Source organism: Colletotrichum gloeosporioides (genome assembly GCF_011800055.1).
Source record: "Colletotrichum gloeosporioides strain Lc1 chromosome Unknown consensus_49, whole genome shotgun sequence".
Classification (NCBI taxonomy): domain Eukaryota; kingdom Fungi; phylum Ascomycota; class Sordariomycetes; order Glomerellales; family Glomerellaceae; genus Colletotrichum; species Colletotrichum gloeosporioides.
Window position 1 is genome coordinate 309,262 of NW_025544694.1, and position 27,408 is coordinate 336,669.

General features: G+C 53.3%; 6 protein-coding genes across 6 annotated transcripts; all 6 read left to right on the top strand.

Moving 5' to 3' along the window:
* Positions 1-1,495: 1,495 nt before the first annotated feature.
* Positions 1,496-2,137, top strand: GCG54_00012132 (uncharacterized protein; the record flags this gene model as incomplete). The annotated part of the gene is made up of 1 exon (XM_045412019.1): positions 1,496-2,137. The coding sequence occupies one exon, from the start codon at positions 1,496-1,498 to the stop codon at positions 2,135-2,137; it is 642 nt and encodes a 213-aa protein (XP_045263803.1).
* Positions 2,138-11,657: 9,520 nt separating this feature from the next.
* Positions 11,658-14,462, top strand: GCG54_00012133 (putative arrestin-related trafficking adapter C2D10.04; the record flags this gene model as incomplete). The annotated part of the gene is made up of 2 exons (XM_045412020.1): positions 11,658-13,613; positions 13,665-14,462. The coding sequence occupies 2 exons, from the start codon at positions 11,658-11,660 to the stop codon at positions 14,460-14,462; spliced, it is 2,754 nt and encodes a 917-aa protein (XP_045263804.1).
* A 4,046-nt stretch (positions 14,463-18,508) lies between these two features.
* Positions 18,509-18,917, top strand: GCG54_00012134 (uncharacterized protein; the record flags this gene model as incomplete). The annotated part of the gene is made up of 2 exons (XM_045412021.1): positions 18,509-18,748; positions 18,819-18,917. The coding sequence occupies 2 exons, from the start codon at positions 18,509-18,511 to the stop codon at positions 18,915-18,917; spliced, it is 339 nt and encodes a 112-aa protein (XP_045263805.1).
* Positions 18,918-19,655: 738 nt separating this feature from the next.
* GCG54_00012135 (putative inactive 1-aminocyclopropane-1-carboxylate synthase-like protein 2) lies at positions 19,656-20,945 on the top strand (the record flags this gene model as incomplete). Its single annotated transcript, XM_045412022.1, has 1 exon — positions 19,656-20,945. One exon carries the CDS (start codon positions 19,656-19,658, stop codon positions 20,943-20,945), a length of 1,290 nt encoding a protein of 429 aa, XP_045263806.1.
* An 825-nt stretch (positions 20,946-21,770) lies between these two features.
* On the top strand, positions 21,771-22,117 carry GCG54_00012136 (uncharacterized protein; the record flags this gene model as incomplete). Its single annotated transcript, XM_045412023.1, has 2 exons — positions 21,771-21,920; positions 22,073-22,117. The coding sequence occupies 2 exons, from the start codon at positions 21,771-21,773 to the stop codon at positions 22,115-22,117; spliced, it is 195 nt and encodes a 64-aa protein (XP_045263807.1).
* A 1,993-nt stretch (positions 22,118-24,110) lies between these two features.
* Positions 24,111-25,302, top strand: GCG54_00012137 (uncharacterized protein; the record flags this gene model as incomplete). The annotated part of the gene is made up of 3 exons (XM_045412024.1): positions 24,111-24,437; positions 24,489-24,757; positions 24,810-25,302. The coding sequence occupies 3 exons, from the start codon at positions 24,111-24,113 to the stop codon at positions 25,300-25,302; spliced, it is 1,089 nt and encodes a 362-aa protein (XP_045263808.1).
* Between the last annotated feature and the right edge of the window lie 2,106 nt (positions 25,303-27,408).

The window sequence follows — 27,408 nt, forward strand, 5'->3', positions numbered from 1 at the left end:
AAGATATGAATTGAAGAATTAGGCATGCTTCATCTTTTGGAGACCATCTCCAGGAATCGCACTCACAATTGCTGCAACTGTAGATACTTGAAAGCTTTCAAAATTTCCTTGTTTGACGTTAGAGGCAAATTGAGACTTGATTTCACAATAGATGCCTCAAATACCATCGGCTTAACTGAAAATGGTATATAAATGTGTGGGGGCACTGGGGAAAGTCTCAAAGACGAACCCAATGGACTGGTCGTGCCAATTGTCATGCAGTAACCAGTTGGCCAACAGGCATACCCTCGTACTCTAAGCGAGAGCACTGCCAGGAGATGATCTCAGCTATAACCCCATCGAATTCTGAGTTGTTATGCCGAATAGTCAAAGGTATGGTTCCCGGGAGCCAGGGACCGCGAGCTGAGATGACAGGGAAACACCACCGGCTGTGCCTCTGTCTGCGAATGGATCACCTTTCGGCAACGATGATTAGACCTTATTTACTGGCATCAACTCTTCAAATGTCACGCTTTAGTTCCTCGATCGATTGGTGGTTTGGGCTGGTAGCTAAGGACCTGCAGCCAAGACCGGGATTTATACTGAGGGCAAGGCGGCTCAGGACTTGAACAGCGCGACCACTGATGGCTTCAGTTCGATGTGTATAAATTTGCGCCTGCTCGCCTTGCCGCCTAAATTCTAACAAGATCAAATAGTGGAAGTCTCTCATGCGAATGAGGAGCATGAGAGCGAGTGTTCAGAATCCAAGGGCACTTCCCGCGGGGCTCAATGTCGTGCCACCTACCGTAAGCTTTCGGCGGCGAGGGCCGCCAACGTGGGTGCAGCAATAAACAGTCTTGAATACGCCGACAACAGTTGTGACAGTAGACGACGTTAAGTTCACGCGGACATTGGCAAACATAAGGCCGTGACCAGACGAGCTCTGCCGAACTTTAAGGTCGACGTTTGCCTCCCGCCAACATTCGACTTCGACTTCGACTGCTTCGGCGCTATGATGGTGGTGCACAGCCAGCCAGCAGCGTTGCAAGATTTATAAGATGAGTAAAATTGCAGAGGGATCTAGCTGACGTTGAGCGTTGTTTGTGCTACGGATTAATGTCACCATAGGTACCATCCGGAAGGAAGAAACATCGTCGCATCGGCCCGGGGCCGAAAGCAACCCCACCAAAGCCGACACCGACCGTCGCACCCCGCCGCCTCAAGTGGAACAACATGCAACCTCCCACATTTTTCATCGCCGTTTCATGTTCGGCTCCTCAACTCACGACGCTTGTTCCAAGCAAATCAAAATCCTCTACCACCTAGGCAGCAGTACGCCCCATCTCAGTCCGCAAGTCAGCCCACGAGGCAACCGCCGTCAGCCCCAGCCACGGCAAGCTAAAAAACCGCACCGGCCCCGCGTCCGGTTCACCTACCTCAACCTCAACCTCATCGCACGGCTACCAAACTCATCCCATCACCATATCTGCCTTCTCAAATCAACTCGAACACCAAAATGACAACCTCCCAAACCTCACCAGCCCGCCCACCCCCGCCATCCTTCACCCTCACCTACCCCCCCTCCCTCGAATCCTACAACACCCCAGCCTCAACCTGGCTCGCAACGCACAACAAAACCTGGGACGGCCTCGCCACCGCCGCCCTCGTCTTCTCCCCCGCCAACCGCATCCTGCTCCTGCAGCGCGCCGCGCACGACAGCATGCCAAACCTCTGGGAGACGCCAGGCGGCGCCGCGGACGCGGAGGACGCCTCGCTCTTCGCGGCCTGCGCGCGCGAGCTGTGGGAGGAGGCCGGGCTCACGGCCACGCGCATCGTGCGCGTCGTCACCGAGGGCGCGTACCGCGAGCCGGGGAGCGTGTTCACGAACCGCACGGGCAAGATCTTCTTCTGCCGGTTCGCGTTCGAGGTCGAGGTGGAGACCAAGGAGGGCGAGGTAGAAGGCGCGGTGAGGATTGACCCCGAGGAGCACCAGGACTTTGTGTGGGCGACGGAGGAGGAGGTGAGGGCGGGGAGGGTGGGGGATAAGGAGATTCCGGCGACGAATGGGCAGATGATGAGGATTATCTTGGATGGGTTCCGGAGGCGGAGGGAAGAGGCGGCGGAGGCCGTCGAGGGGAGGTCAGAAGCGAGGCGTTAACATGGTGACTCTGTAGCTGGAGAGGATGAGGTTGATGTCTCGTGATGGGAAGAGGGGGCCCGACATGAATGGATATTATGCCTTCTGCAGATTCTAGAAGGATATATGTATAGAAGGGGCCTCTGGACTCTTGAACTTCCCAATCATAATCGGCAGTGGTTCCTGCAGTCTGAGATAGACATAACGATAGATAAAACTGGAATCTGAATAAAAGGGGCAATGATAATTCATATGAGAACAACCCGCACAAATTACTACGCAGAACACGGCCATGTTAAACAACGACCTCGCTTCCCATTACCTACGCGTCTGCGAATGTCTCACAAGATGATCGGAAATTCAGGCACCACAGCCCATTCCACTCTCAGTACGCACCATGCTTCACGAGAGCTTCCTCCACGGCCATCCCTGCGCGGTACATATTGATAGCCCTGGACAGCGCCGCGACGCTCACAACACCCAGCACAACAACACAGCCGAGTTGGATGGACCTGACAACATAGATAAGTCAGCAGGAGACAGGCGAAGAGAGCATCTCCGTCATCACCGTCCGCAGCACGCACCGGAAGTTCGTGCCCTCAGCATTGAGCCATTGCTGCACTTCCAGGAAGGCCATCTTGAGACCAGCAGCGAGACCTCGCATTCCCTGGTTATCAAACTTCTGGGCGGGGCACGTTTTGAGTCGTCTTCAACAGAGTTCGGGCACGTTGAGTAGCAAGTTTTCAGCAGCGATTCGACACGAAAGAGGGAAGCGAGGCATCAGTGTCAAGATCAAATATCATCATCGAAACCGGGAGTTTAGATCACCCCTCTCATGGCGACAGCAGCCTTACGGTGTGTCAGCTGGACAACGACACTACAACAGGAGGAGACGTGGCGGCTGGCACACCTTATGGGTGTGCCTCTCAATTCACAGCAGATTCCGTCCAGTAGGCACCAGAGAGTCAGCGAGAAGATGTAAGCCGCAGCTGGCCTGATTGGGGCATTCGCAGAGGTGTCAGAGCCTTTGCTGCTGGAGGATGCGGCTCAGTCCAATACTGGCTACCTCCGGAGCAGGGGTGTTAGACAGCAGGATGGACATGTTTGGAGAGGTAGTTCTTCCTAAGAAGGAGTCGCCGGCGCAAATATTCATCGTGGAAAGGAGCCGCCGGCGTTCCCGTTTGAGTTCACCATCGTCACATTTCGGTGTCTTTGGGAGTGATCTTGGATTCCACGCCATTGCGCAGCATAGAAATGAGGATGCGAGTTCTGAGGCTCGCCAGCGGCGTTGCGGCACAATGGTGAGGGGGATTAGCAACGCCGGTTGTTCAGGATGAATGCATGCAAATGCATGCCCCTGGCAGCCCGATTGCAGAATCTCGAAATCGTCGGGAACCTTGGCGGCGGCCCGATTCGGCCCTCTAGGACCAATTTCACTGACGGCTTGGCCGAATGGTCAAGGCGGCGACATTTGGGACTGCTCAAATGCATCCCCGACGCAGGCTGTGGTTTCCGGACGTATGCAGGGCAGCATGCCTGACGCCCAAGGGCGACGCGATGGCCGGAGCGAATATCAAAGACGCCTCTGTCCCGAGATGTTGGGACCGCGTGGCGGCAACAGCGACTTGCATCAAACGGGCCTCCAATCTGTTGGATATTTCCACGTCTTTGGCGGTGATGCCGGAGGTCCGTAGGCTCAGGCCTAAGCCACGGAGCAACATCTCTTTGCGCGCTTGACACGGACCGGGCGGACCGGGCGGGCCAGACGGACCATGGCTGGCATCAATCGTCATTTGCGACTCTGGCGCGATGCAGTCCCTCGCCCTCGCGGTGGACGTCGAAAGCGCGATCAAGGAGTGCGACGCCCACAGTCGAGGCCAGTCATCTCGCATGATGGCGCTACTGAGAAGACCGGTAATGCCCGACGTACGGCATAGGCATAGCAGGGCTGTTGGGTGCTCATGCCCAACATCCAGCAAGGCGGCGGACGGCACTTGTCTGCGTTAGTAAGGCTTCTAGCGGCAGTGGTTGGCGCGGAGTTATTTGTCGGGATCTTCAGGGAGATCGCTATGGTGGCTGACAGTGACCGATCCGGCTTCTTAGATCCGAGGAGATGGTCGAAGGATGATGACATGAGTGAGGCGGGCGCGATGGAAGGAGCAGTGGGGGCTTGTGGCTTGCTCATTGTCAGCGAGGAAACAGGCGGGCGGTGAAGGCCCAGGGTGCTAGGAAGGCATTCGTTAGATGGCTATCCGTACGTACCAGAGGAATGTTGTGCGGGAGAGGGACGTACAGAGTGGATGCGGCGGGATGGTTGGTGAGGCTGCTCATTGGGCTTCGTTGAGGCTGGCAGGTCGGGGAAAATCCGTGATCGGCGTGGCTTGAGTCTTTCGCGACCGCACCCCGCGGAGGAAGGTGCAGCTGCAGTATCTTGCGCAACTGCAGCAATTGCAAATCTCTGAACGACTCGTGATGTGACTGAAGGCCTGACAAAAAACAAAATAAAAAAATTTGACCCTTGATATCTCCTGACGTCGAAGCCCCGTCGGAGGCCCAGTTGCAATGCGAGGGTACTTTCTGCTAGCGTTGAGTTTGGTACTGCGCGACTTCGTTGACTGATTCGTGATGACTGTCGACAATGTTTTGGGCAATTGCAGGGCGCATAATATCACGGCCTTGTTCTCGTAGATTGCGGTGAGCTACCCTGGGCTCCTGGAAGCCTGGACTTGCTTAGCTGGTCTCCTAAGACGGGCTAGCTGGCCGTTGGTTTTCTTGTTTATTGCCATTGGGCTCGTCGTCTGGATTGGGCTGCGGGTTGACAATCCGCGGCTGCCAATTGGAGAGCGGCAGCAGACGGCCTGACGGAAACAGAAAGGGCGACAGCGTCGGTGGCAGCAGTAGGTAGCATCGTGACTTCTCAAAGTCCAATTCTAGCAGTCGCTTCCCCGTGCCGCCTTCCTGCCTGCAGCAACTCGACTGCAGTGGTTGCCCTTTCCAGCACTTGGTAGTGAGGCAGGTGCAGCAGCAGCAGCAACAGTGCACCAACACTGCAGGAGCAGTGCAGATGGTTACGAATCCACGACTCCATGACGCCCCACTTTTGAGCTCCTGATGACCTCAGCGGCGTCGATCTTGATCATGGCAGCAGCTCCCTTCCCTCGACTTCCCCACACACTGCAACTTCCAAGTCCGATTTTTTTTTTTGTGAGCAGCCAGTAGGGATTGAGAAATCGCGTTTTTTACGTAAAAATCAACGTACTCGTACCGTCGATAAAAAACGACAAAAAACGAACAAAAACGGCTAGCCTAATCGGGTAAAGTGGAGCTTATCCGGGGAATACGGAGCTTCTTTAGGTTAGTACTCGGAATACCCCTTATAAAGGTTTCTCCGGCCTCCGATCATTAACTATATGGGTCCTGTTGTTTATACCGTAAAGTACAACGGTTTGAGCCCAAAAGTACAACGTACTGCCAAGAGAACGTTCGTTGATCTCACACCCTAGCAGCCAGCCCTCTTTCCCCGTTTGGCCATCTGCTGTGGAACTTCTCTCCTGGGCCCTGGCTACTGTGAGTGCTGCGAGTGGTCTCTGTCAGCCAACAACATCCGTTTGCAGTCGTCTTGGGACAACCATCAACAGCCGGCGCAACCGATACCCTTGGCTAGTCTTTGCGAAAACTTTGCAAAAATAAACGAACTCGATGCATATCCGACGATACAACGGCTTCAAAGAGCTTAACCCCCGGAACTCGGATGTGCGCCTGACGTTTCCTCCGCCTAAAACTACTACCATAGTACTGCCTGCGTACAGAACTTCAGACACGGCGGTCGGATCCCCTGCGCGAAATTCTGCTCAACACTTTGGCCTGTCACGCTTCCCAACCCTGTTGTACAAGATACGCTCTTCCATGCAGCAACGGGTTCGCTCGACGATGACGCAGCCGTTCCCTGAATCCAAATCTTGACTTTGACGTCCATGGACGATACACTCGTTGCACAAGCACGCGCCACCAAGTAAGCGCTGCTTGTGCAGTTTACGCAGCCACAGCTTGAAGGCCAACCATTTCGCATACTGCATAACCGCGCTACTGTTTCTTGTCGACTTGAATTCGCGCTAGAGCCTTGTTTCGAGACTCAGAGACTTGGCCGACGCGCAAGACATTCACCTCCAATCCTTCCTCGAGACCAGCAAGACTTTGCCTCGGTCAACTCGCATCGTACGGCAACCAGTGACCACTGGTCTAGCCAAATTTCCGCGCGAGAGAAACACGCTTGCGAGACCGTGATGCAAATACAGGCAAACTGAGCCATGCCGCCGTCATCACCGTCATCGACAACAGCATTTAAAGCTGCTGCTATTGACGCCGGCCCGCGCTGGCCGCCGCCACGCCTGCTGCCGCGTCCCCACAGCCGGGTGTAAATCTGCCGCCTCGCAACTTGGCAATTGCTTCAACGGTCTTCGTTGGCGCGGCCGCGGCTGCAGGGACTCCGGCTAACAGGTTGTCTATCTCCAAGTACGAGGCATGAATATGGCAATGTCGCGAAAGCCTCGATGCATGCATTTCGGCGGCTCCAAAACTCAATGTCCATCGTTCGGCCGCAACCGCACCAGGTGGACTGCATTGTTCGCTCGACTGCTGGGATATCCACGTCTTTCTGTGCGGCCCGCCTATCGTTCGCCCTGCCAGTACACCGCTCAAACAGCTGGCCGCCTGTTTTTGCTTGACGGCAAGCCTGGGTTCGCCTTGTCAACCACCTGAAAGCGATCTTCAGGCTATGGACAATGTCCCCTACTCTTTTTCGATAGAGTGCTTGCAGAATCGCTTCTTTCATGGCGGCAAACCATTCACAGCCTTGAGATGGGATTTGTGTGCTACGAGGTCCCCTGTTGCCAACCCTAGCCATCAGTTTCAATGCGCCTGCTGCCAGGCCAACCCTGCCACCGCGAATTCATCGGTTTGGAACACCAAAGTTGAGATGGCAGAGATTGCGTCTCAATGCGAAGGAAAGGGAGATGGAGAAGCACCATGATGCAAACGGGCGTGCGATGCGAAACAAGGCCGTTGGACACCGCACGGCTGGGAGTTTTGGTACAGATGACGGCGAACGATGAGGTTCCAATGGTGGTTTCCAAACTCGCAGCTGCCCAGATTAACCTGGCTAGCACCACGTCGTGTCTCATTCGCCTCCTTCAGACTCAGGTTATTCCACGCGTTCTGAGCTGTCAAGTGTCACCCCTTTTTACTGGCTTCGCGGCACGTCCCTCGACATCTTCGCGAGATGACTCGGTCATAGACTTGGGTCTGGAAAAGAGTGCGTCCAGACGTGTGGCTCATGACCCCTTTCCAGCCAATTGGATTGTCGCGGGGAGTCTTCAGGGCATGCAGGGTTTACCAGGGTCTGGTCTTGGACACCTTGGAAGTTGTGAGAATTCAGCGAACCACTCCGTGGCATCTCGATGCTCGTGCCTCGCGTGGTACTGCAGCCATCGCAAGCAGTGGCGTGAACATCCATATTGCGATGTGGCTCAGCGGGTGCGATGCGCGGCTCACACCGGGGCTCGGGCGTCCAGCCTCGAAGGCCTACCTTGAAGCCATATCAAATGCATGTCTATCACCACCGCAACAATCTTTGAGGCGATGTGCTTGCTGTGACAAGTAGCCCGAAAATCATTTCACATCGTCCTTCATTGGTAAACAGAGCTATCGGCACGTATGCCGAAGCTCGGCATCCGGGGAGGCGACGGAAACCACTCCTAACTCATTTAGTGCCAGGCCATGTTGATCCTTCTGAGAAACACACAACAGAGTTGAGGCTACAGGCAAGTACACTCACTAACTCGGAACAGATACGGCGACGCGGCACATGGGTCATGTTGGCGGCCGCGGCATGACAATGACAGGCCTGTGCGGAATGTCATCACATCAGAAGCTCTCGACTTGCATTTCAGTCCTTATTTCTAGAAGTCGGCAGTATCGGCCAGTGGGGGGCAAACCGGATAGAGTTGGGTTTCCAACACACTAAGAAGAACACAGACGTTGGCAAACTGGCAGGAGTTCCTAATGCCATCGTCCGGCATCTTGGTAACCGCCCCGCGGCATCATCATTGTTTGTTTCGCAGCGGATGACGGGGGCACATCATTGCCCTTTATCGCTGGCGAATACGCCCCTGCGGAGCGGCATCACCCATGGCATCTTCTAGGAAATGCCTGCGACTTTGGCCGGTTCAACGAGCTTATTGTGCCCAACATCCAGGGAAGGCCCCAAACAGGAACAACACAGAGTCCAGGGGAGGCCGGATGAAGCTCCTCCAGAGCACCTCGTATTGGTTACTTTGGTTTTCCGGCGTGTCCAAGGGAAGCCTCCACGCACATCATGGCAGTACGGATACTGAAGCGCTGCAAACACTCGCATGTGCCAAATGACACAGCTTCTGCTGCTTGGCTTGGGCACCAGCCACACTGCCACGAATACGGTCCCACCACGCATCAAGCTAGGCCATTCTCGCCTTGGTGGTTAGCACGGAGGCCCTAGTTGCCTGATACGCAGACAACGAGACGCCGGGGACATGACCACTGTCAGCGCTTTCCTATTCGTACAGCTAGAGGGACTGCACAGCGAGACAGACACTGCTTGCTGCAAGGCGCCAGACACTTGGAATCCGCCCAGCCCGGCCCAGCCCAGCCGATCCAGCCCAGACTCCATCACCCACACGTCCCATGGTGGATTGGTTGCTGGTGGAGGAAGGAGCTGCACTGGAAATTTGGAGACACCCAGAAAAAAGACCATTGCGAAAAGCGCCGGGCAGGGGGTTTACCAAGGCGCTGACTACATCATAGGTCGGTCACTGGGTGCAGAGTCACCTAGGGCCGGCATTTTGTTCAGCCCAGCGAGTCTTGACACTGTCCAGCCAGGAACCTCCCTGGGGTTCGGCAACGAAGCCAGTCAGCAATAGGAGCGTTTGGCGTGGTCCTTTTACTGCCGAAACCACACACCTGAACCGACAGAGGGAGAGACTGTGAAAGAGACTGGGCGGCATACAGTACAGAGTATGTACGGTTGACATTGGACTGCCCAGCCGGGACTGGTCTTGGGACTTGGGTGCACTACGTATTGCATCTGTCAACCCATGTTCGTGTCAGTGGCCCGTCAGCAAGCAGCACTACTTTTATCAGCTACGTCTTCGTCCAACGCAGCCAGCAGGAGGGCAGCCCAAATAATTCCACACGCAAACCTGCTTTGCTCTAACTGTGTTGTTCCGTTCTATCCTATCGGTCTTGGTCGTCGCCTCGGCAGCAATCCCACGCAGCAGCAAAAGAAAAGAAACCGTCAGGGGACGTTGCCTTACGTACTGGCAGTAGCTGCTTTACGTTAAGCCGTACGTACTAAGCCCACCCACCATCAACATCCCATTCCATCTCATCCCGCTGCGTCCGCCATCGTAAGGTATTTCCCATTGCCTGCTGCCCCCTGCGCTACCGAATTCTTTCCCTTCTTCCCCTCATCTTCCAAACAATCCATCCCAAATCCAACCCATACATACCCCCGTCGCCTCGTCTTTTCTTGCGAAAGACGACAAAGGCAGAAGAGGCAGACCGTCCGTTCCGCTGCCCACCAACTGCGGTATCCTACCCTGCCCGAATTGCCTCCTCTTCCGTAGGAAAGAGAACGAGCGCAAATCCCTCGGAAGCTGCACACACAGGGCGTACACCGCACACACCGCACACCACTCACCGCGACCGCGTCGCAGGTGCTGTTCCCCCCGCCCGACATCATCCTTGCAGGGCCTGCCTCGAGTCCGCCAGTTGCGGCAGCCAATCTGCATCTCGCCTGCAGTGCGAGTGCTCGACACACGACTCCAGAGGCCAATTGCCCTGGCCACTCCACGCAGCTCAGTCCGGCAATCGCAGCCTGTCGAGGTCGGGATACCGTCGCATCGACAACCTCGCCGTACCTTGCCTTACCGCGAGAAACCCTGTCTCTTTTGGCTTGCCTTGCCTTTAGTAGTGTGCGCTGGTTAGTAGTCGGCCCCGCCTCTTCTTCTTCACACAGTCATCACCGTCGCTTCGGCTGGTCTTTTCTGGTCGCCCTGGTCTCGTCTGTACTTTATTCCTTTACAGAGTAACTCTACCTTACCTTACACTCTCTTTCTCCACGCTGGCGAACAAGGGCAAATCAAACGGGGTTGTCATTCTCCTTCTGCTGCCTCGCCTCGCCTCGCTCGCCTCTCTCTCCCACACTCCAGTTCCCCAAAGCACATCGTCGTCGCCCCTCCACCCCTCATTGTTGTCGACATCTTCCCTGTCGCCGACACCTCAGTCGTTGATTCACGTCCGTTCTCTGCACATCCACAGCATCTCCATTCCCCACCAGAACCTCCCCGAGACTTCTGCTGGTGCAGGTACATGTGGCGCTGCGCGCGGGGCTCCCATCCTCTCTTTACTGAGGCAGTCAGAAGGCAACGTGAGACATCGAGCCAACACGGACGGAGCTTGACTGGCCCGGACTTGTCTGCTGCTGCTGTTGATGCTCTTGCTTCTTGCTTCTGCTGCCCAGCATTCCCCCCTGCGGTATCTTGTCCGACTGGACTGGCCTTTGCTCAAGTGGACTGAAGCCTTCGGATACCTTACTCACAATCTACTTCGTACACACGCGTTACTTTCCCCTCCCCCCTCTGATCTCTCTCTTCCCTCCTCCACGCACCGCCATCCGCACCGCACGCCATTCCTGACTTACCACTCAGAACCCTCCTCTCCCGCAGAGCGAGACACTCTCACAACCAGTTGTACCTAGCAACTAGATTTTGCCTTCTCCGCCCAGCAAATCAACTCAACACTAAGCTTCTTGCTTTTTCTTCTCCCGCTCCCATTAGGAGGTCCGAGGGTGGAATGGAATAAGGCCCCCCCGGCTGTCATTGACTGATCTCATGCACGGCGCCTGACTCTGACTCTCTGATCACGTCGGTACGTCCTGCTCTTTTGCAAGTTTCTCATACCTTAGTACGATACGCCTCCCGCTTCCTTTTCTCTGGCTCGTCCCGCCTCGTTCTTCTCCTAGCGCCGTCCCCATCTCGTTGTACCTTGCCTTTCCAGACGGGACCATTTTCTTATGCCCATGCCTGTCTCCCATGTGTTGTGCTCGCACCGCTCAGCGTCCCATCCCATCACCGCACATTACATTATCACGGTCAACCCTGCATCCCTCCTCAAACCCCCATCATCCCTAACTGGCCCTCGATGCCCGACACTCCTTGACCCGACCTTTACGTCTCCTCTTCCTATGGATACCCTCAGTTGCTTTTTGCCAGCGCATAGAACCATCTCATGCACCTAATCTGGCCCTGTACCCCAGACACTCTTTTCTCCCTACTGTTCCTGAGCCAATCTTCTCTTACAAGCACACGTTCAAACTACAACACCTCCCATCATCCTTTTTTTATATACCCGGCATTCCACGCCTCTCTGCGACAGGCTGCGTGATAGCGGACTCCCTCTATCACTCGGCCCCTCCGTTCATGAATTTTCCAGCCCACAGCGTCTAACAATGCCGACAATGACAGACTCGGAGCGACCTCGGCGAACGGAAAACTGGATTCCAACATCCACCCGAGGCGGCGTCTACTACTGCCCCAGATACCTACTAGACCCCCCTTCTACACAACAACAGCAACAATCCCGATTGCCGACGCCGCCCATCCGCGCTCGCCAAGTAAGACCGAGGTCAATACACATCACGTCCTGGCCTTCCGGCTTCGTCCCCCACGAACTTCGACCTCAACCGGAGCGCCCCGCCAAGAGGAGGAAGCCTTCAAAACCAGTCTCGCCCACAACAACGGCACTGGGCAAGTCTTCATTCAAGTTCAGCATCAAGCAATTTTTCTCCCTCTCCCAGAAGCAAGTCCCGAGCCGGTCGACGTCACGCGCATCAACCGCAAACACACTCTCGCGGCCGCCCAGCAGATCAGCAAGCATTCTCAATCGACTTTCAACTTACAGAGAGGTGGACTTGGTGGTTCCGGAGGAGGACACAATGGCACTACGCTCAGCTGCCATGGCTGAGGCCTTGCGGCCCCCTCTGATGAGTGCTGCGTACAACACCCCCGGCCAACGAAGCAGCTTGATGTCGGTCCGCACTGCAAAGAGCAACGTCACGTCAATGGTCACCGAAATCCCCAAGCCGGTCGCACACGGAAGCGGTGTAAGCTGCTCCATTCTTATGGCTGAGCCTAACATTTTCCTCACTGGGTTCGAACACGACGGCCACCGCCACCACTCGCAGGGCGGGACTGCTCTGTTGCGCGGAAAGCTGCAACTGAAGGTGTCCAAGAACGTCAAGATCAAGGGCGTAAGCCTGAAGTTGGTGGGCAAGGCACGAACCGAGTGGCCCGAGGGAATACCGCCATTGAAAGTCGACCTTTACGAGGAGGAGTCATTAAGAACCCAGGTTCTCACATTTTTCAACGCTGTCAACGACGGCTGGGAAACCGAATATGGAAACCAATGTCAGTACGTGTTGAAGAACAGCTCTTCGAATTCTTCATCAACAAACCTCGCCCCCGGCGGATCGCCTCGCAACTCGATATCCCCGTCGCTCCTCTCGATACCCCCCAACCGACAAGGTCTCACTGCGAAGGAACTGAAGCGCTTGTCTCTGCAGTCCAACCAGTCGCGCAGTTTCGGAAAGGGCGACAACCCCAATGGCAACCAAGCCAAGGGTTACAAGGTCTTCTACCCCGGTCTCTACGAGTACACCTTCGAGCTTCCTATCGACCACCACCAGCTTGAGACGACCAAGCTGCAATACGGCTCGGTGAAGTGGGAGCTGCAGGCGACCGTCGAGCGCGCCGGTGCGTTCAAGCCTAACCTGCACGGATCCAAGGAGGTCGCCATCGTGCGCGTGCCCGATCAACTCTCGCTTGAAATGACGGAGCCCATTTCCATCAGCAGGCAATGGGAAGACCAGCTTCATTACGACATCATCATCTCCGGCAAATCATTCCCAATCGGCACCAAGATCCCAATCGCATTCAAGCTCACACCACTCGCAAAGGTCCAGGTGCACAAGCTCAAGGTCTTCGTCACCGAGTCAATTGAGTACTGGACCAACGATCGCCGCGTTACCCGCAAAGACCCCGGCAGGAAGATTCTCCTCCTCGAAAAGACTGCCGGCAAGCCGCTGGACCCTGCATATGCGTCTTCGGATGTCCGCGTGCTGAACGGTGGTGAGCTGACGCCTCGCCAGCGCCGGGAGGCCCGGGAGGCTGCGAGCATGCGTCGCGCTGCCGAGGCGTCGCGTCATGGCGTGATGCCCGACCCCCTGCCGGAGCCTGTCGATAACATCCTGGGCGATTTGGATCTCGGGTTGGAGAGCTATTGGGGCTCTACTGAGATTGAGATGAATGTCCAATTGCCTACGTGCGACACCATGGCAAAGGACAAGACACTGCGCTTACATCCCGACTGCAGTTGGAAGAATGTCAATGTGTACCATTGGATTAAGGTAAGACATTACACGACACCTGCGGTGGAAGGCTGCCACTAACTTCAACAGATCGTCATGCGAATCTCTCGCCTTGACCCCGAAGATCCCACCGGTACCAAGCGCCGCCACTTTGAGATCTCCATCGACTCACCCTTCACGGTCCTCAACTGCCGCGCAACGCAAGCCAACACCTCTCTCCCAGAATACTCCGGTCCGGACAGCTGCCTCGCCCAAAGTCGTCAAACTTCGTGCGGATGCCCCGATGCCGTAACCATTGCCGGACCTCCCGAGGGTTCTCCCAACAACCTCTCAACCGGCGCCCTCACCATCACCGATGCGAACGCCGAGCTCCCGGCACCTCCTCAGGCCGCCCATCTCCCATCCTCACCAACACCTACGCCCGGAAGCGGGGGCCGCTCCTCACCACCAAACTCCAACACTGCCGTGGTGGATCCTTACGACAACCAAGCCCGCCCAATTCACCTGCTGCGCGTGCCCTCATACAACCCACCGGCCTTTGACGCCGAGATCCCTCCTCCCCCCGTCGAGAACCTCACCGCGCAAACTCCTCCGCCTCAGTACGATGTCATCGTCGGCACCCCAAGTGTAGATGGCTTGGCAGATTACTTCACCCGTCTGGCAGACTATGGCTACGACGAGCCCGAGGAGGACTCCGATTCAGACGAGGGTCCCGCGCGCATCTCGGAGCGCGGTGGCCGCGTCAACGTCGCACACCCTCGCACACCCGGCGGAAGGCGTGCGCCCAGCCGCAGCCTCGAAATCCAGCGTCCTCCGATGCAGCTCGACATCAACGCGCTGCCTACCCTCGCGCGGAACCAACAACAACAACGACAACAACTCCAGTAAACACGTTTGATATAATACGCAGTAATTGACTATAAAAAGAGGAGAAATATCTGGAATGCGGGCGAGGGGAAATGGGGGTTTGGCTATCTGGATTTGAAGCTTGCTTACGCATGATGATTACCACGGATTGAGGAACACAAAATCAACCACACAATCGCATTACTCTGGGTTAACGTCTACTGGTTTTGGTTGGCGCATTCACATGCTGGATTCGGGTGGTTTCTCCCCCAGCTGTGGGGATTATTTGGATGCTCTACAGATTCAGAGCAATTCCGTTCTTTGGCGTTCTGTGTACTTCATCTATTTGGATATACCTGGACAATCACGTCCCGCTGTGTGAATATTGAGGAAATGAATTTGTATTCAATTGTACGATCTCAACTGTTGTTCGCATGTGTTCGACCTCGCTGGATCAAGCATGATCGGCCACACTGCCCACATGAATTCACATCACCGATCTAGACATCACTCATTCTATTGATGGACACTATTACCAGCCAAAGGCGTTCCCGACCTCGGCCGAAGAACCAGGCCCATGGAGCAGCTTACGAAGCCCACTAGGCTGGTCTGCCACACAGGTTCGCCACGTCAAACCTTCCCCCCGAACCATGGACGACGCCCCGGGTTGTGCCGACCTATCGGTTCATGTCGAGGTGTTATGGGTGCTGATATTTGACACTGTGGAGGGCGAATAAGGGGGATGGGGGTGGGCATGATTGAGTTTCTCCAAGGGAGTTGTATGCTGTGTTTTCTCAGGCTGTCACGGCAAGGTAGGGCAGAGAGTGAGGCACTTGGTCGGCGGCGACGGCGACGGAGAGAGAGTTACTGCGTTAAAGGGGGATCACGGCTGATTGGTTCGTGGCGGGAGAAGGCATGGAAAAGTTCTGTGGACGGGGCCTTCTTTTGCACGTGCGGTGGCTACGACCTCTCGAGGGCACGTGGGAAGCTGGGAGAGTACGGGGTGAACCTTGTTTTCTTCTCTTCCATCTGAGGCAGTGGTTGGTTGCACGGGGGACCTTTCCTGGTTTGGGGTGTCATGCCCTGGGCTTTGATATGCACCTCTCTCCTTCAAGTGTGGTTTCTACTGTTGGTGGCATTATGAGCGGCATTGTAAGGGCGGGATGGGCGACGTATGCTTGGTGATAGAGGGGGGGCACATTGATGTGAGAAGTTAATGCTCGATGGCTGCTACGATGTGAGCATCTGATGGCAATCTAGATAATCGGGCGGGTAGTCGCTGCTAGTTCGGAGGCTCGCGAGCTGTAAATAGGACGCAGACAATGCACGAACAAATAGAATTGATGTTGGTGGCACGGATTAATGCATAGAGACAGTTGGGATGACCAGGAAGTTAGAACCGTAGGGGAGAAGAGGGCAGTCTTCCGTGCGCACAGCTATTACAAAGACGCACCAAGAGGCTGGTGTCAGGCTTCGGGAAAGCATGTTTTGAAGCGATTGATTCGGTACTGGGAAATGTTTGAAAGCTGAGATTTGTGTGATTGTCGATGAGTGAGATGTCGTCATCCAGCGCGAGCTGCAAAACTCGCATGCGGGACACCCCTGAAGGAAGTGAGCACTTTTAGGGAGCGGCGATAGTTTACGAGCGCTTGAGTTTGGGGGGTTGAGTTTTCCTTGTATTCTAGATTCGACGCGCACGACCTTTTGACCGATGGCAGCGTCCTTGCGTGTGGCGTCGTTGTTTCGTTTGACCTTCCATGTCGCCATGGGATATCAAGCGGGTACAGGGATTGGTCGATTTGGCTGATGTCTGTCAAAGTAAGAGGACTTGGGATCGTCGATCTTTTGCTGGTGCGGGATAGAGTTGGGCGACGGGAGGTCGGCATTGTGGGTGGGAGAATCTCCGGGTGGTTTCTCCGCCGGGGGATGTGAGTTACATGCCGGGTTGAGATGGGTTTGGAGTGTAAGTTGCGATGCTTAGAGGTGTTCTTGGCGAGGAGATCTGGGGGTGGGTGAAGGCTCTGGTGGTGGGCTCGAGATGTGGACGGACCGGGATGTGGTGAAGTTTGCGATGGGTTTGGAGGCTGGCGTGGAGAGTCAGAATGGCTGACGCGAGCTGAGCATATTTGGGGTACCAGAAACCCCCGGATTATCCGCGACCTTGGGGAAGATTCCTCGAAGGTTCGGCGTTTTCGTCTGATGTCTCGAGGTGATCTAGATGACTTGGACATGGTGCTTACTCAGATCGTTGCCACTTGCTGGAGGTCCAAAGCGAGAGGAGAGTGGTTGAAGACGAGAGCTTTCACGCTGGGATCCGGGGTATTCGAGCTTGTGTTCAGGTATACTGATGGTCAACTGCTCCTCGGATGGCGCATCTTGGCGATTGTGTTCATGCTAGATGGAACCCTCTGCAACAATCGTCAGAACCATGTTGTCAGAGTCACTGGGTCATGATTGCTGTCGGAGACTTTGAATGATAGACATGGAACGTAAAGGACGAGCACATCACATTTCATCGAGATCGTGGTGCTTACTGCTCCTTCGAGCTAATCGGTCTTGGGGCTGGCATGAGACGCCAACGCACACGAACGACTTTGGCAGAACGAACCATTTGCATATTATGCGATGTTCTGGCCAGAGACTTACTAATTATACGGTTAGTTGAAAGGATTGTAGACCAAACCACTGGTTTCTCATAGGAGTGATGTGAAGAACCGACCGGAAGAGAATGGAAAAATTTACAGCACTATTCTGGTGATGTTTCCAATAAAAAGCAAAGCTTGGGTGCTACGGTTGAGTCCATTATGATAGCAGTTCGCAGATATGACCTCAGCTACCGAGCCAAGAGACTGTGGAAGGTCAAAGAAAGACATATAGGACACAAGCCAGGTGTGGCTAAATTCGCTGCTAAGCACCGGGACGTCGCGTAATTTTTATGTAAGTGCAAGCTGGTGAATGTTGTAGAAAGCTGTCTTCATGTCCAATTCATTATTAGAGGGTCTTCGTCAGCAGCCCAAACGAGTAGGATTATCTTGCTATGATGAAAGGCTCAGCGAGTAACCGCCAGGTTATATGCGTGGATCACCCGCTTGGCGAACTTCACATACTTCTGTGCCAAGGGTGTCGAGGGATCTGCTTCACGACTCCGATACATTACACATTCCGCAACCTGGCGGATGCTCAGCTATCAACGTTAAGCATGGCAAACGTAGCGAGCGAGACGTGTATCACTTGTCATATGTCGTCTGCTTTGAAAGTACAGCAAATGACACCCGTTGTGCTCTGACCTGGCATCTCGGAAACCCTTGATGACGGCACAGAGCTGAGGTTTGGGGGCTAGCTTAGCAAGGCACATTCATGAATACGAGACGCAGGAACTTTTGGTCTTGGCAATAATTCAATGTGACTTTCTTCACGGAGGACGTACCCCGCGATGCATGTCAAGCGATGGACGCCTTACAACTTTTCTGAGAACCGACAATCCGCAGGACTGAATGGTCTCGCATTTTCCGAATTTAGGTAATGAAAGTATGCGTCTCGTGTGACGAGAATCCTAGAGTTTAGGCACCTGTAGGCTATGACAATGTGACGCTGGTTTCATTTATCGTCAGTTTTCGTGCTAAGCCGCTTCCCTCCTCAGCCCCAGGGCTGTCTTTGTCTGTATCTTGCCTATCACTTTGGGGTTTATCTACGTCGTGAAGCTTGATAGGCCAGACAACTCTAGCTATTAGGATGCCGTCAGACTCCTTGTGGGTCCCGTCGGGCGGAAGATCGACGCCCTGTCATCATGCTGACAGGTACCCGACCTGCAGCGGAGCTTAAGCTTAGAGACATGAGAAGCAATGCCAAGGCAAGAAGGATCGAGACGGCCGTTAATTGAGTGCTAGTCGTGTTTTTCGGACTGAAGGATCAGGTGACGAGTTTTGAAGTCGCGTCTTGGCTGGGCACTCGTCCACGGATGAAGGATATAAAAGTTGGAGGTTGAACCTCGAGAACCACCATCTTCTCCATTCAAAGCACCCCCATCGCAATCAAAACAACAGAAATCCTTCAAACTTCTCAGTTTCCAACCCTAGAAAACTATCAAAATGCGTTTCACCATCACCGCCATCACCTCCATTCTCGCCGCGGCCAGCGCCGTGTCCGGCCTCAGCGTCGAAGAGGCCCGCGAGATCCGTCCCCAGGTTGAGGAGTACCTCAATGCTCTGAAGAGCAGAGACGTTGAGAAGCGCAACTTCTGCACCGACCACTGGAAGACTTGCGAGAACTGCTTCGAGAAGTACCCTTACTGTCACATGGATAACATCCCGAGCTCAATCAACTGGCAAGTAACTCTATCAATGAGCACAACTACGTGTTTCAATGCATTTATAAACAATGCTAATATCTACCGTTTAGTTTGGCTACCTGCAGCTCCTGCCCTGGAGACTGTTAAACACACACGATGACATGCTGGAGCTTAAAGATCTGCCATTGAATTCAGAACAGATTGAATAGGGGGAAGCAGGATGGGCTGGATTGATCGGGTTTTAATTCCATAGTCTGTCGCTACATTATTTTTCACAATTGACTAGTTGGCCAACAAGAAACTACGTCCCGTAACTCGCATGTTGTCATGTGTGTGTGAACCTTCAACTGAAAAGATTCAGCAAGTTGACGGAGACGTCTTTTTGCCTAACGACCACGACCGAATCGAGCAGCATCCAGACCGCTTGGTTACCAGGAATCTTTGCACGCTAAACATTTGGAACGGCGATTAAATTATTCGGCTAACTGAGGAAGATCCAACCATGCCCTCCATCACAATGTGTGTTGAAAACGCCCTGCAGCGTTGTCAAGGCCCCGCCCCCGCATCATTTGACCAACCAGATCCTTGCACCAAGATGTTGTCATAGTTGATCTGGACTGAACGAAGGGCGCATTTGTAACCGCAACTGAGATTGGCGTATCAAAGTCGATAACACCCCCTCCTCTGCATGCAATTATCTCAGTGCGATATCTAGCGTAACATTCCAATCAGCCTTTTGCGAGTGCTGTCAATTCCGCCTGTATGCTCCCCACGATGGCAGAGTGGGGTGTCGAGACTGCGACCTTTTAGACTCAATAGATGTATTGAGTCATTAGGCGCGCTAAGCTTGGCTCTTATCAAACCGTTACCACTATTTAACTCATCAGCCACTTCATCAGACCATCTCGTCAACCCCGCAACTTCCCCTCAACCACAACACCGACAACATGGACCACAGCCTCTCAACCCGTGGCAGCGAAGCGGCCAAGCCAGACGATGGCATGCTTCTTTGGACCATCGTCCAGGACCTCTGGGACCCAACAACGAACCCGACAGGATACGTCAGCCTCGGCATTGCCGAGAACTCGCTCATGCACGAAAGACTATCGGAGCACATCCATAAGAACCTCGCGGTTCCGACGCACTCTTTCACATACGGTGATGGCATGACGGGATCCAAGCGATTGAAGGCATCTCTCGCACGCTTTCTTACAGGCCACCTCAAGCCTGTCACTGCCATCCAGTCGGAACATGTCTCCGTGACCAACGGCTGCAGTTCGGCAATCGAACATTTAGTTTGGGCATTGGGAAACCCTGGGGACGGTTTTCTGCTTGGACAGCCCCACTACGGCGCGTTCGTTCCGGACGTGGAGTATCGGACGGGCTGCGAGCTTGTCCCGGTCCCGTTCCAAGATGTTGACCCTCTTGGGGCCGGTGCCGCACAAAAGTACGAGGACGCTTTGCTGGCTTCCCGGGCCAAGGGTGTCAAGATTGCCGCGTTAATCCTGTGTCACCCGCACAACCCACTCGGAAGGTGTTACCCACGCAGTCTTATTCTGGATCTGATGCGGTTGTGCCAGAAGTACGACATGCACCTCATCAGTGACGAGATCTACGCGCTTTCCGTGTGGAATAATGCCATCGACACTCAACCTCCTCCAGTGGCGTTCGAGTCTTGCTTGTCGATCGATACGACGGGAGTCATGGACGCACACAGACTTCACGTTCTCTGGGGCATGTCTAAAGATTTGGGTGCCAACGGCATCAGGCTCGGAGCCATCGTATCTCAGCACAACCCCTCTTTCCACAGATCTTTGACACCGGTCGGCATTTATAGTTCTCCGTCCTCGATCTCGGATCATATTACTGCGAACATCCTTGACGATAGCGAGTGGGTCGACGGCTACATTGTGGAGAACCAGAAGAAGCTTCAGGAGCACTACGAACTAGTCGTGGCCTGGGCGAAGCAGAACGGGATTACGTATGCGCAGGGAGCAAATGCGGCGTTCTTTTTGTGGATAGACTTGGGAAAGATCTATCTCGAACGACATCCAGAGAGAAAGGTTGAGGATCTTAGCGGGGAGGTAATGCGCGCGTTGTTGAGTAAGAAGGTGTTCATTGCTTCCGGGAAGCAGTTCGGTTCTGAGAAACCTGGTTGGTTCAGAATCGTGTTTTCTAATAAGAAGGATCTGTTGCTCGAGGGTCTGAAGCGTATTGTCGAAGCGATTGAAGAGTAGATGCATACATGTATCCCAGAATTTAGAAAGAAGAGGATACATGAGTCCCAGGGAACGAATCGCCTTAACATCCGATTTCATCGATGATATCATATACGATTGGGCTTGGTAGAAATTACAACCGTGAGAGACTTTTGCAACACTAGGGCAGCACAACTCGAACTCCGAGCTCGCCCACTGAGTTGCCTCGCGTTTGCCCCAGTAGCGTCGGACTTTAATCGATCCCGTAACTAACCTAGACTGATGAACGGTATTTGTAGCGGACTTACCGGATGGCTGGAGATGTTAAAGCTGCGCCCTACCATCCAATAAGGCGTTGCAGCGGGGGTTGCCCAGACCCCAAAACCGCCAACTGAGTCAGGTTATGATAGTGTCCGGCGGAATGATCGACGACTGCGTGCGGAGTTCGCACCTTTGGAAACTTTAGATCTCAAGTTCGCTGTCATTTCATCTACAAGTAAACTTTTTTTTTGTTTTTTTATTAAATCACCTCTTAGACTTATGCAAGTCTCGCTCTCGCCCCTCACTTGGTCTCTTGGTATGCTGTTCTACGCGGATGTACAGCCTCTAGACAACAGTCATAGTCATTGATAGTCGTAACGAATCTGTGCGGAAGCACCGGAAACCTTACTAGGACCTTTTGTCTTGAGGATACGAAACCGAGAAAGAATTCGTATCATTGTATGGTTCGCTGATCTATAGTCTGGTGTTGTAGTTCTCTAACGCCGAAGTGGAATTAATAATGAAGTTGACTTCTGCCATCCCACCGACTTCTGTTTTGACCACACATTTGTACGCTTCCACAAGAGTCACTTACATATCAAAATGAACGCCAAGGCCCTTCTCGCTCTCTTGTTCGCCTCCGCGGTGATGGCTACTCCGTTGGAATCGGCCAACAATGGTCTCCTGGGCCGCGAGCCACTCCCTCAAGGAAACTGCTGCTCTTATATCCCCGGAACATGCAACTGCGGTTGCGTAAGTGCCCTCAACTCTCATTCGTGATAAGTGAATTTGAACTAACCTGGTTTATGGATGTAGTGCTCAGGTGTAAGTTAACTACTGCCTCCTTGTCTTTGGAGTTTAGAACTAGCGCGAGTCGAACTGCCTACGATACTAACATGAACTAGGGACCCTGCGCTACCGACAGTGACCCCAATGCTACGTGCCCGTAAAAGGTGTTGTCATTACAGAATCAGCCACTTGGTATCGTGGAGAATTTCTAGACAATTGAACAGGAGACGGGGCAACTTCTTTTTCCTCAGTTATGTATCTACAATCAAATAAACAAATTACTCCCTCTAACGACTTCTGCGCGCCACATCAACGTCGAATTTCTTCAGCTTAGCAGCATTATCGCATTGACAACATGAATGTCTTGCTGAGAAAGAATGGACCGTTCATATTCAAGTCTCTTTAGCATGTCCGAGGAACGTGCGCGCTTTGCGAGGACGGAAGAAATTCTGGACATACGTAGCCGGACTCCTTTCCTGCTGATCATGCAATTGAACCAACAAAAGTAGCCGCATCTTGCAACCTTGGAAGTCAGAGGCCGCTACAAACTTGGTTTCGTGGCCTGCGTCTGAAGATATCCAGAGGACAGCAAGGGCAATCTCCTTTGGAACTGGCCCTTAGTTTTGTAGCGGTTCCGATCTTATGCTATTTCATGGAACGCCCTCATAGGTCTACTGCAAAAAACATGATTTGCCAAAGATTGTATCCAAAAGCAAATGATTAATCATGTAGCTATGCCCGAGATCGGCCAGCACCGACACGGGCCACTTCGGCTCCTGACTCAGGCTGTGGTTCCACTCCCCCGGATTCGGCACCGGAAACTACATGCGGGTCGCGCGGGAGCCGTAATCCGTGATCCGAATCGCGATCATTGAGAGATGCACCTCCTTAAAGCCAAGACTCTCCCCAGCCTCAAGCTCTGAGCTTTCTACAACTGTTGGATAACAGCGTCAACCAGAATTCAAGATACCAAACTCGTATTTGCATTGACGAGCCTCTCAGACATCGAGTTTCCTTGCCTCGTGTACCTTCAAAAGTATTAACTCTGGAATTGCGGCTTACCGGAAAAGAGAAAGATCTTGGTAATTCCGTGGTCATATGAGTATTGCTTATTCCACCTCAATTGTTGTCATTGAAATCAGAACCAAGGCCGTGACGTCTAAAGTCCAGGGGCGCTCTTCACTGAATCAGCCACGGGGTCTGGGTATTTTATCCCTTTGAGGCAAGGTCAATTTTCGAGATCAACGCAAGGATGCTTCTGCGGCCCCCATCTTCCCACGGCACCTTAAAGCATCCGAACTATGAGTGAAAATCCTTGCATACCCGCGCGGCAGGCAAGTCTTTCTCCTGTTTGACTTGCAGGTTGGCTCCCACCCCTTATGTGAGAATTCACCTCAGCAAGGACATCCATCTTCAACTAGCCTATCTATCACAAGGCTAAAGGCATGTGCCGTGATGTGGACGGGGCAAAGTGGAGGTCGTGGATCTTGTTCACGGCCCGGGTCTGGATGCAAGAACCTCTTTAGGAATGTCATTCGATTCAACTTAGAGACCGTGCCGGAAATATAGCATGATAAATGTTTTACGTCAATGGAAACAACACAAATTTGTAAGCCTCGGAATAAGGCTCAGAACTGGCTGCTCGGTTTCGCTCGGAATGAAGGACTTGGCTCAAATGCGTGCGGGATTGGCTGAATTCGCGTGCACTTTTGATGCTGAACCAACAATTTCCCGACCGATTCCTTGTCAGCTCCGCTATAGCAGAAATTGGGACGTCCACTGGACTGCCATGTTCATCTGATTCCAGCTCCCATCGCTCTCCCCGCGCCAAGAATACGACACTGGGGAGGTCGAGTGGTTGCCCAGTCCCGCTCTCCCACCGGAGCCCACATCGCAAGAGGTCCCTGCCATTTCTGTCAACCTACCATACGGACACTAGGTAAGACATGAATCGACCTCAGTGGGGTCTTTCCAGCTGTCAAGTCATCGCGAGGTATGGTGTGATCGCAGGTTACTCCTATCCCTGACAAAAAAATAGCTTTTATATAAGTTCCTTCCCCTCCCTCTCAACGCTCTTCTGTTGTAACCTTATTATAGACAAGGCAGTCGTCACTCTCTACGCTCATTTATCAACCAACTGAAGATCCAGCCAACATGGTTCTGCCCACGCTCTTTATCTCGGCTGCCCTGGCCACATCCGTAGCCGCCTATGACAGCCTCCTCAACTTCAACGGGGCCCCTGAAATCGAAACGCGCACAATTGACGACATCCACAAGGCTGCGCTCGCGGAGGGAGGAGTGGTTACTCTCTGGCATGGAGGTGATGAGAAGAACCAGCAAGATGCTCTCAAGGAGGCTTTCGAGAAGCGCTTCCCCGGCATGACTCTCAACTTGACCGTCGACGTTTCCAAGTACATCGACGGAAACATTGATCGCCAGCTATCTCAAGGCAATGTCTACGTCGACAGCGTGATTCTTCAGGTATGGAGAATTGATCTCATCTCTCATCCCAGCTGCTGATCATTTGTGTAGACCCTTCAAGATTATCCCAGATGGGACGAGGAAGGGGCTCTCTTGCGCTACAAGCCTCTCAACTACGACAAGATCCATCCCGGGTTCCGCGATGTCTTTGGTGCTTGGTACGCTGTTGTCGTCTTCGGCTGGACCAACATTTGGAACGCCGACAAGGTTTCCGATGGCCCCGTCGACTACCTCGACTTCTTGAAGCCCGAGTACAAGGACAAGCTGGTGTTCACCTACCCCAACGATGATGATGCAGTTCTCTACGCGTTTGACTTGGCGTGAGTTCAGGCCCGTTCATTTCATTGTCAGACAATACTGACAGTAAGATAGGATGCAGCAATACGGCTACAGCTGGTTCGAGAACCTGCTGACCCAGAACCCGCGCTGGGTGCGCGGCACTGCTACTCCCACCACTGTGATGGGTCAGGCCAACAACTCTTACGCGGTGACCTTCACTGGCAGTGTCGGCATGATCCCCTCCGCTCCTTTCAATATCTCCATTCCCAAGGAAGGCTTCTTCGTCACGTGGGGTCAGCGCGGCGCTATCCTTAAGGATGCTCCTCACAAGGAGGGTGCCAAGCTCCTGCACAACTTCCTGCTCAGCGATGAGTACCAGAACCCCAATGTCACCGGTTCCTGGAGCGTTCGCCGAGACATCCCTGCCCCTACCGGATGGCCTGATCTGATGGAGATCAACTCGACCAACCCTATCGACTTTGAGCGTTTCATGGTCAACCGTGAGCGTGTTGAGAGGTTGAAGATCTTCTTTGAGGACAAGATTGGCACTGCTCAGGGACTTAGCCCTCTGATTGACGACTTGTAGATGTCTGTACTGTTTGGGTAGCAAATACATCAGAGAGAAAAGTTCTACGGCTATGATCTATTCTTTCCAGTCCCTCTTTCGCATGTATGCCCCCGAGACATGTTGGAAGCAGGTCCAATTCTGTCGAAAGTACCTCGTCCATCCTGTGTAATACCTGTTTTCATGCCGCGAAAGGATTTCCTGATAATTGTCAAACATGGCTCTCTTGGCAGCATTGGCAAACCAGTCTCTCGGGTCGAGTATCAGATCATCTCTTCGCCCTCGATGTGACCAGAATTCAGTGTGGTTGGAGAGACCCACCACCACCCGAGCACTTGGAAACCACGTCATGCACGTAATTTTAAGGTAACCATGTGATAACTCAAAAACAAGCATAAAACAAGGTTTACCAGGTTCGCGGATCAAATTCTTCTGTTCAATCAGATTTCCATTTTTTTTTTAAGTTATCTTTTCGTATTGATTTCGAGATTGCCATTCACGCGGCCTCTACGCAAAGATCTATTCTTGACACCACGGTCGCGATTATCCTACACAATGAAAGAAACAGGACTCGCAAAGCCAGCCAAAGGCAATCTGTATCTGGGCTCTGCTTCCAACTCGTCTGAGAGTAGCCTGTGCTCACATAGCAACAACATGTCGGTAACTCTGGTCAACCCGGACATTGGCATCTCTGGTCACGCCGATGTCAAGACGTTCGTCGCCATCCGGACTATTGTCGACATCTCGATGCGGTGTCTACCGTCCAAGAAGGCGTATCGCAGATGGTGAGAGCCAGCTAGTCGAGAGGCGGAAGTGACCTTCGCCTTGGCAAGACACTCCAATATCGCGCTCGGAAGGCGAAATTCCATGTGCTGACATATCCACAACTGGGATTTGTTGAGTTCGTCACTGCAGGGACGACGTTTGGCGAGGCTTTCTGTGCCTCGGCACGAAAGCGGAATGGGATTTCGGGCTGGGCACCGAACAACATGACGCCATGGTGTATGGGCCCAGGACCAGATTCTCCGCAAGGAACGGTAACGTCGAAAACATAACCTTGCTGAGCCTCACAAGGACAATTGCCGGAAGACCAGACTGCGATCGACACTGATCAAGATGAACCGAGCGACCGGGCCGATCTCATTTTCGTCTTTTCGTTCGGACCGGGAAAAGGGTTGCGGGCACGCTGCCTTCTGCGAACGTTGCGTCGACACGTTTATCCAGATGCCATAACCATAGTGAATGCATTGTTCGGATGACAGACTCTAGAGAGCCTCAACGTTGGTGGCTGGCGGAGAGACAGGCTATTCTGCGTTCTCGTTCTTGAAGCAGAGTTTGCATATGGGTGAAATGTGTAAAACGTCATGGTGAGGTCGCAATAAGACTGCCAAATAAGGTGTCATCGTTATTTTGGCCACCCGGTCAAAAATACTGAAAACATGCGCCGATCCCTCGAAGACATGTCTCAGGGTCCAAAAGAGGAAACTGCGAAATGTTCCAGAGCTTGGGAAATAACTCGGGGCCGGGCTCGGAAACTGTCGATCTCCCCTTTTCCATAACGTGCCCACGAGACAAAATTACAGGTTGCCTGTCGATTGATTCTTGGCTTCAGAAGCCGGCATTTGAGAATGGAAACGTAGCATTCATGTTCGAGTCACGGATCGAGTAACAAAATTCGCACCCGCCAATGTGCAGTAGAAATGTTTTGCAAACCATTAAGATTTCAATGCTGGAGGGTATGGATAAGGCAAGAAACGCTTTTCTATCTGGAATAGGATTTCGTGATGTGTGACACATGTCTGGAAAGATTGTTGAGATTACGTAGAAACACAGAAGTGCTTTGGGCGTTACGTGAACCATCCTGCAATAACATTTGATGTTACTTTGAGTATATCAAAACAGAGCAAGGGGTGGCTTCAATATTTCTGTCACGACTTCCAAACCTCCAGAATTGTGAAGCCTGGACCCGATTCGCAACATTCAAAATTCGGGCCGTGAAGCGCGGTCCTGCGGTCTGGAATGTGGTTTCCACAGCAGTTGAGTCAGCTCAATCAACCACTCCACACAACACTGACTGTGAACTTCACTCCCGTCATACGGCCGCAAACGTTGTCTCGGAGAGTGCCA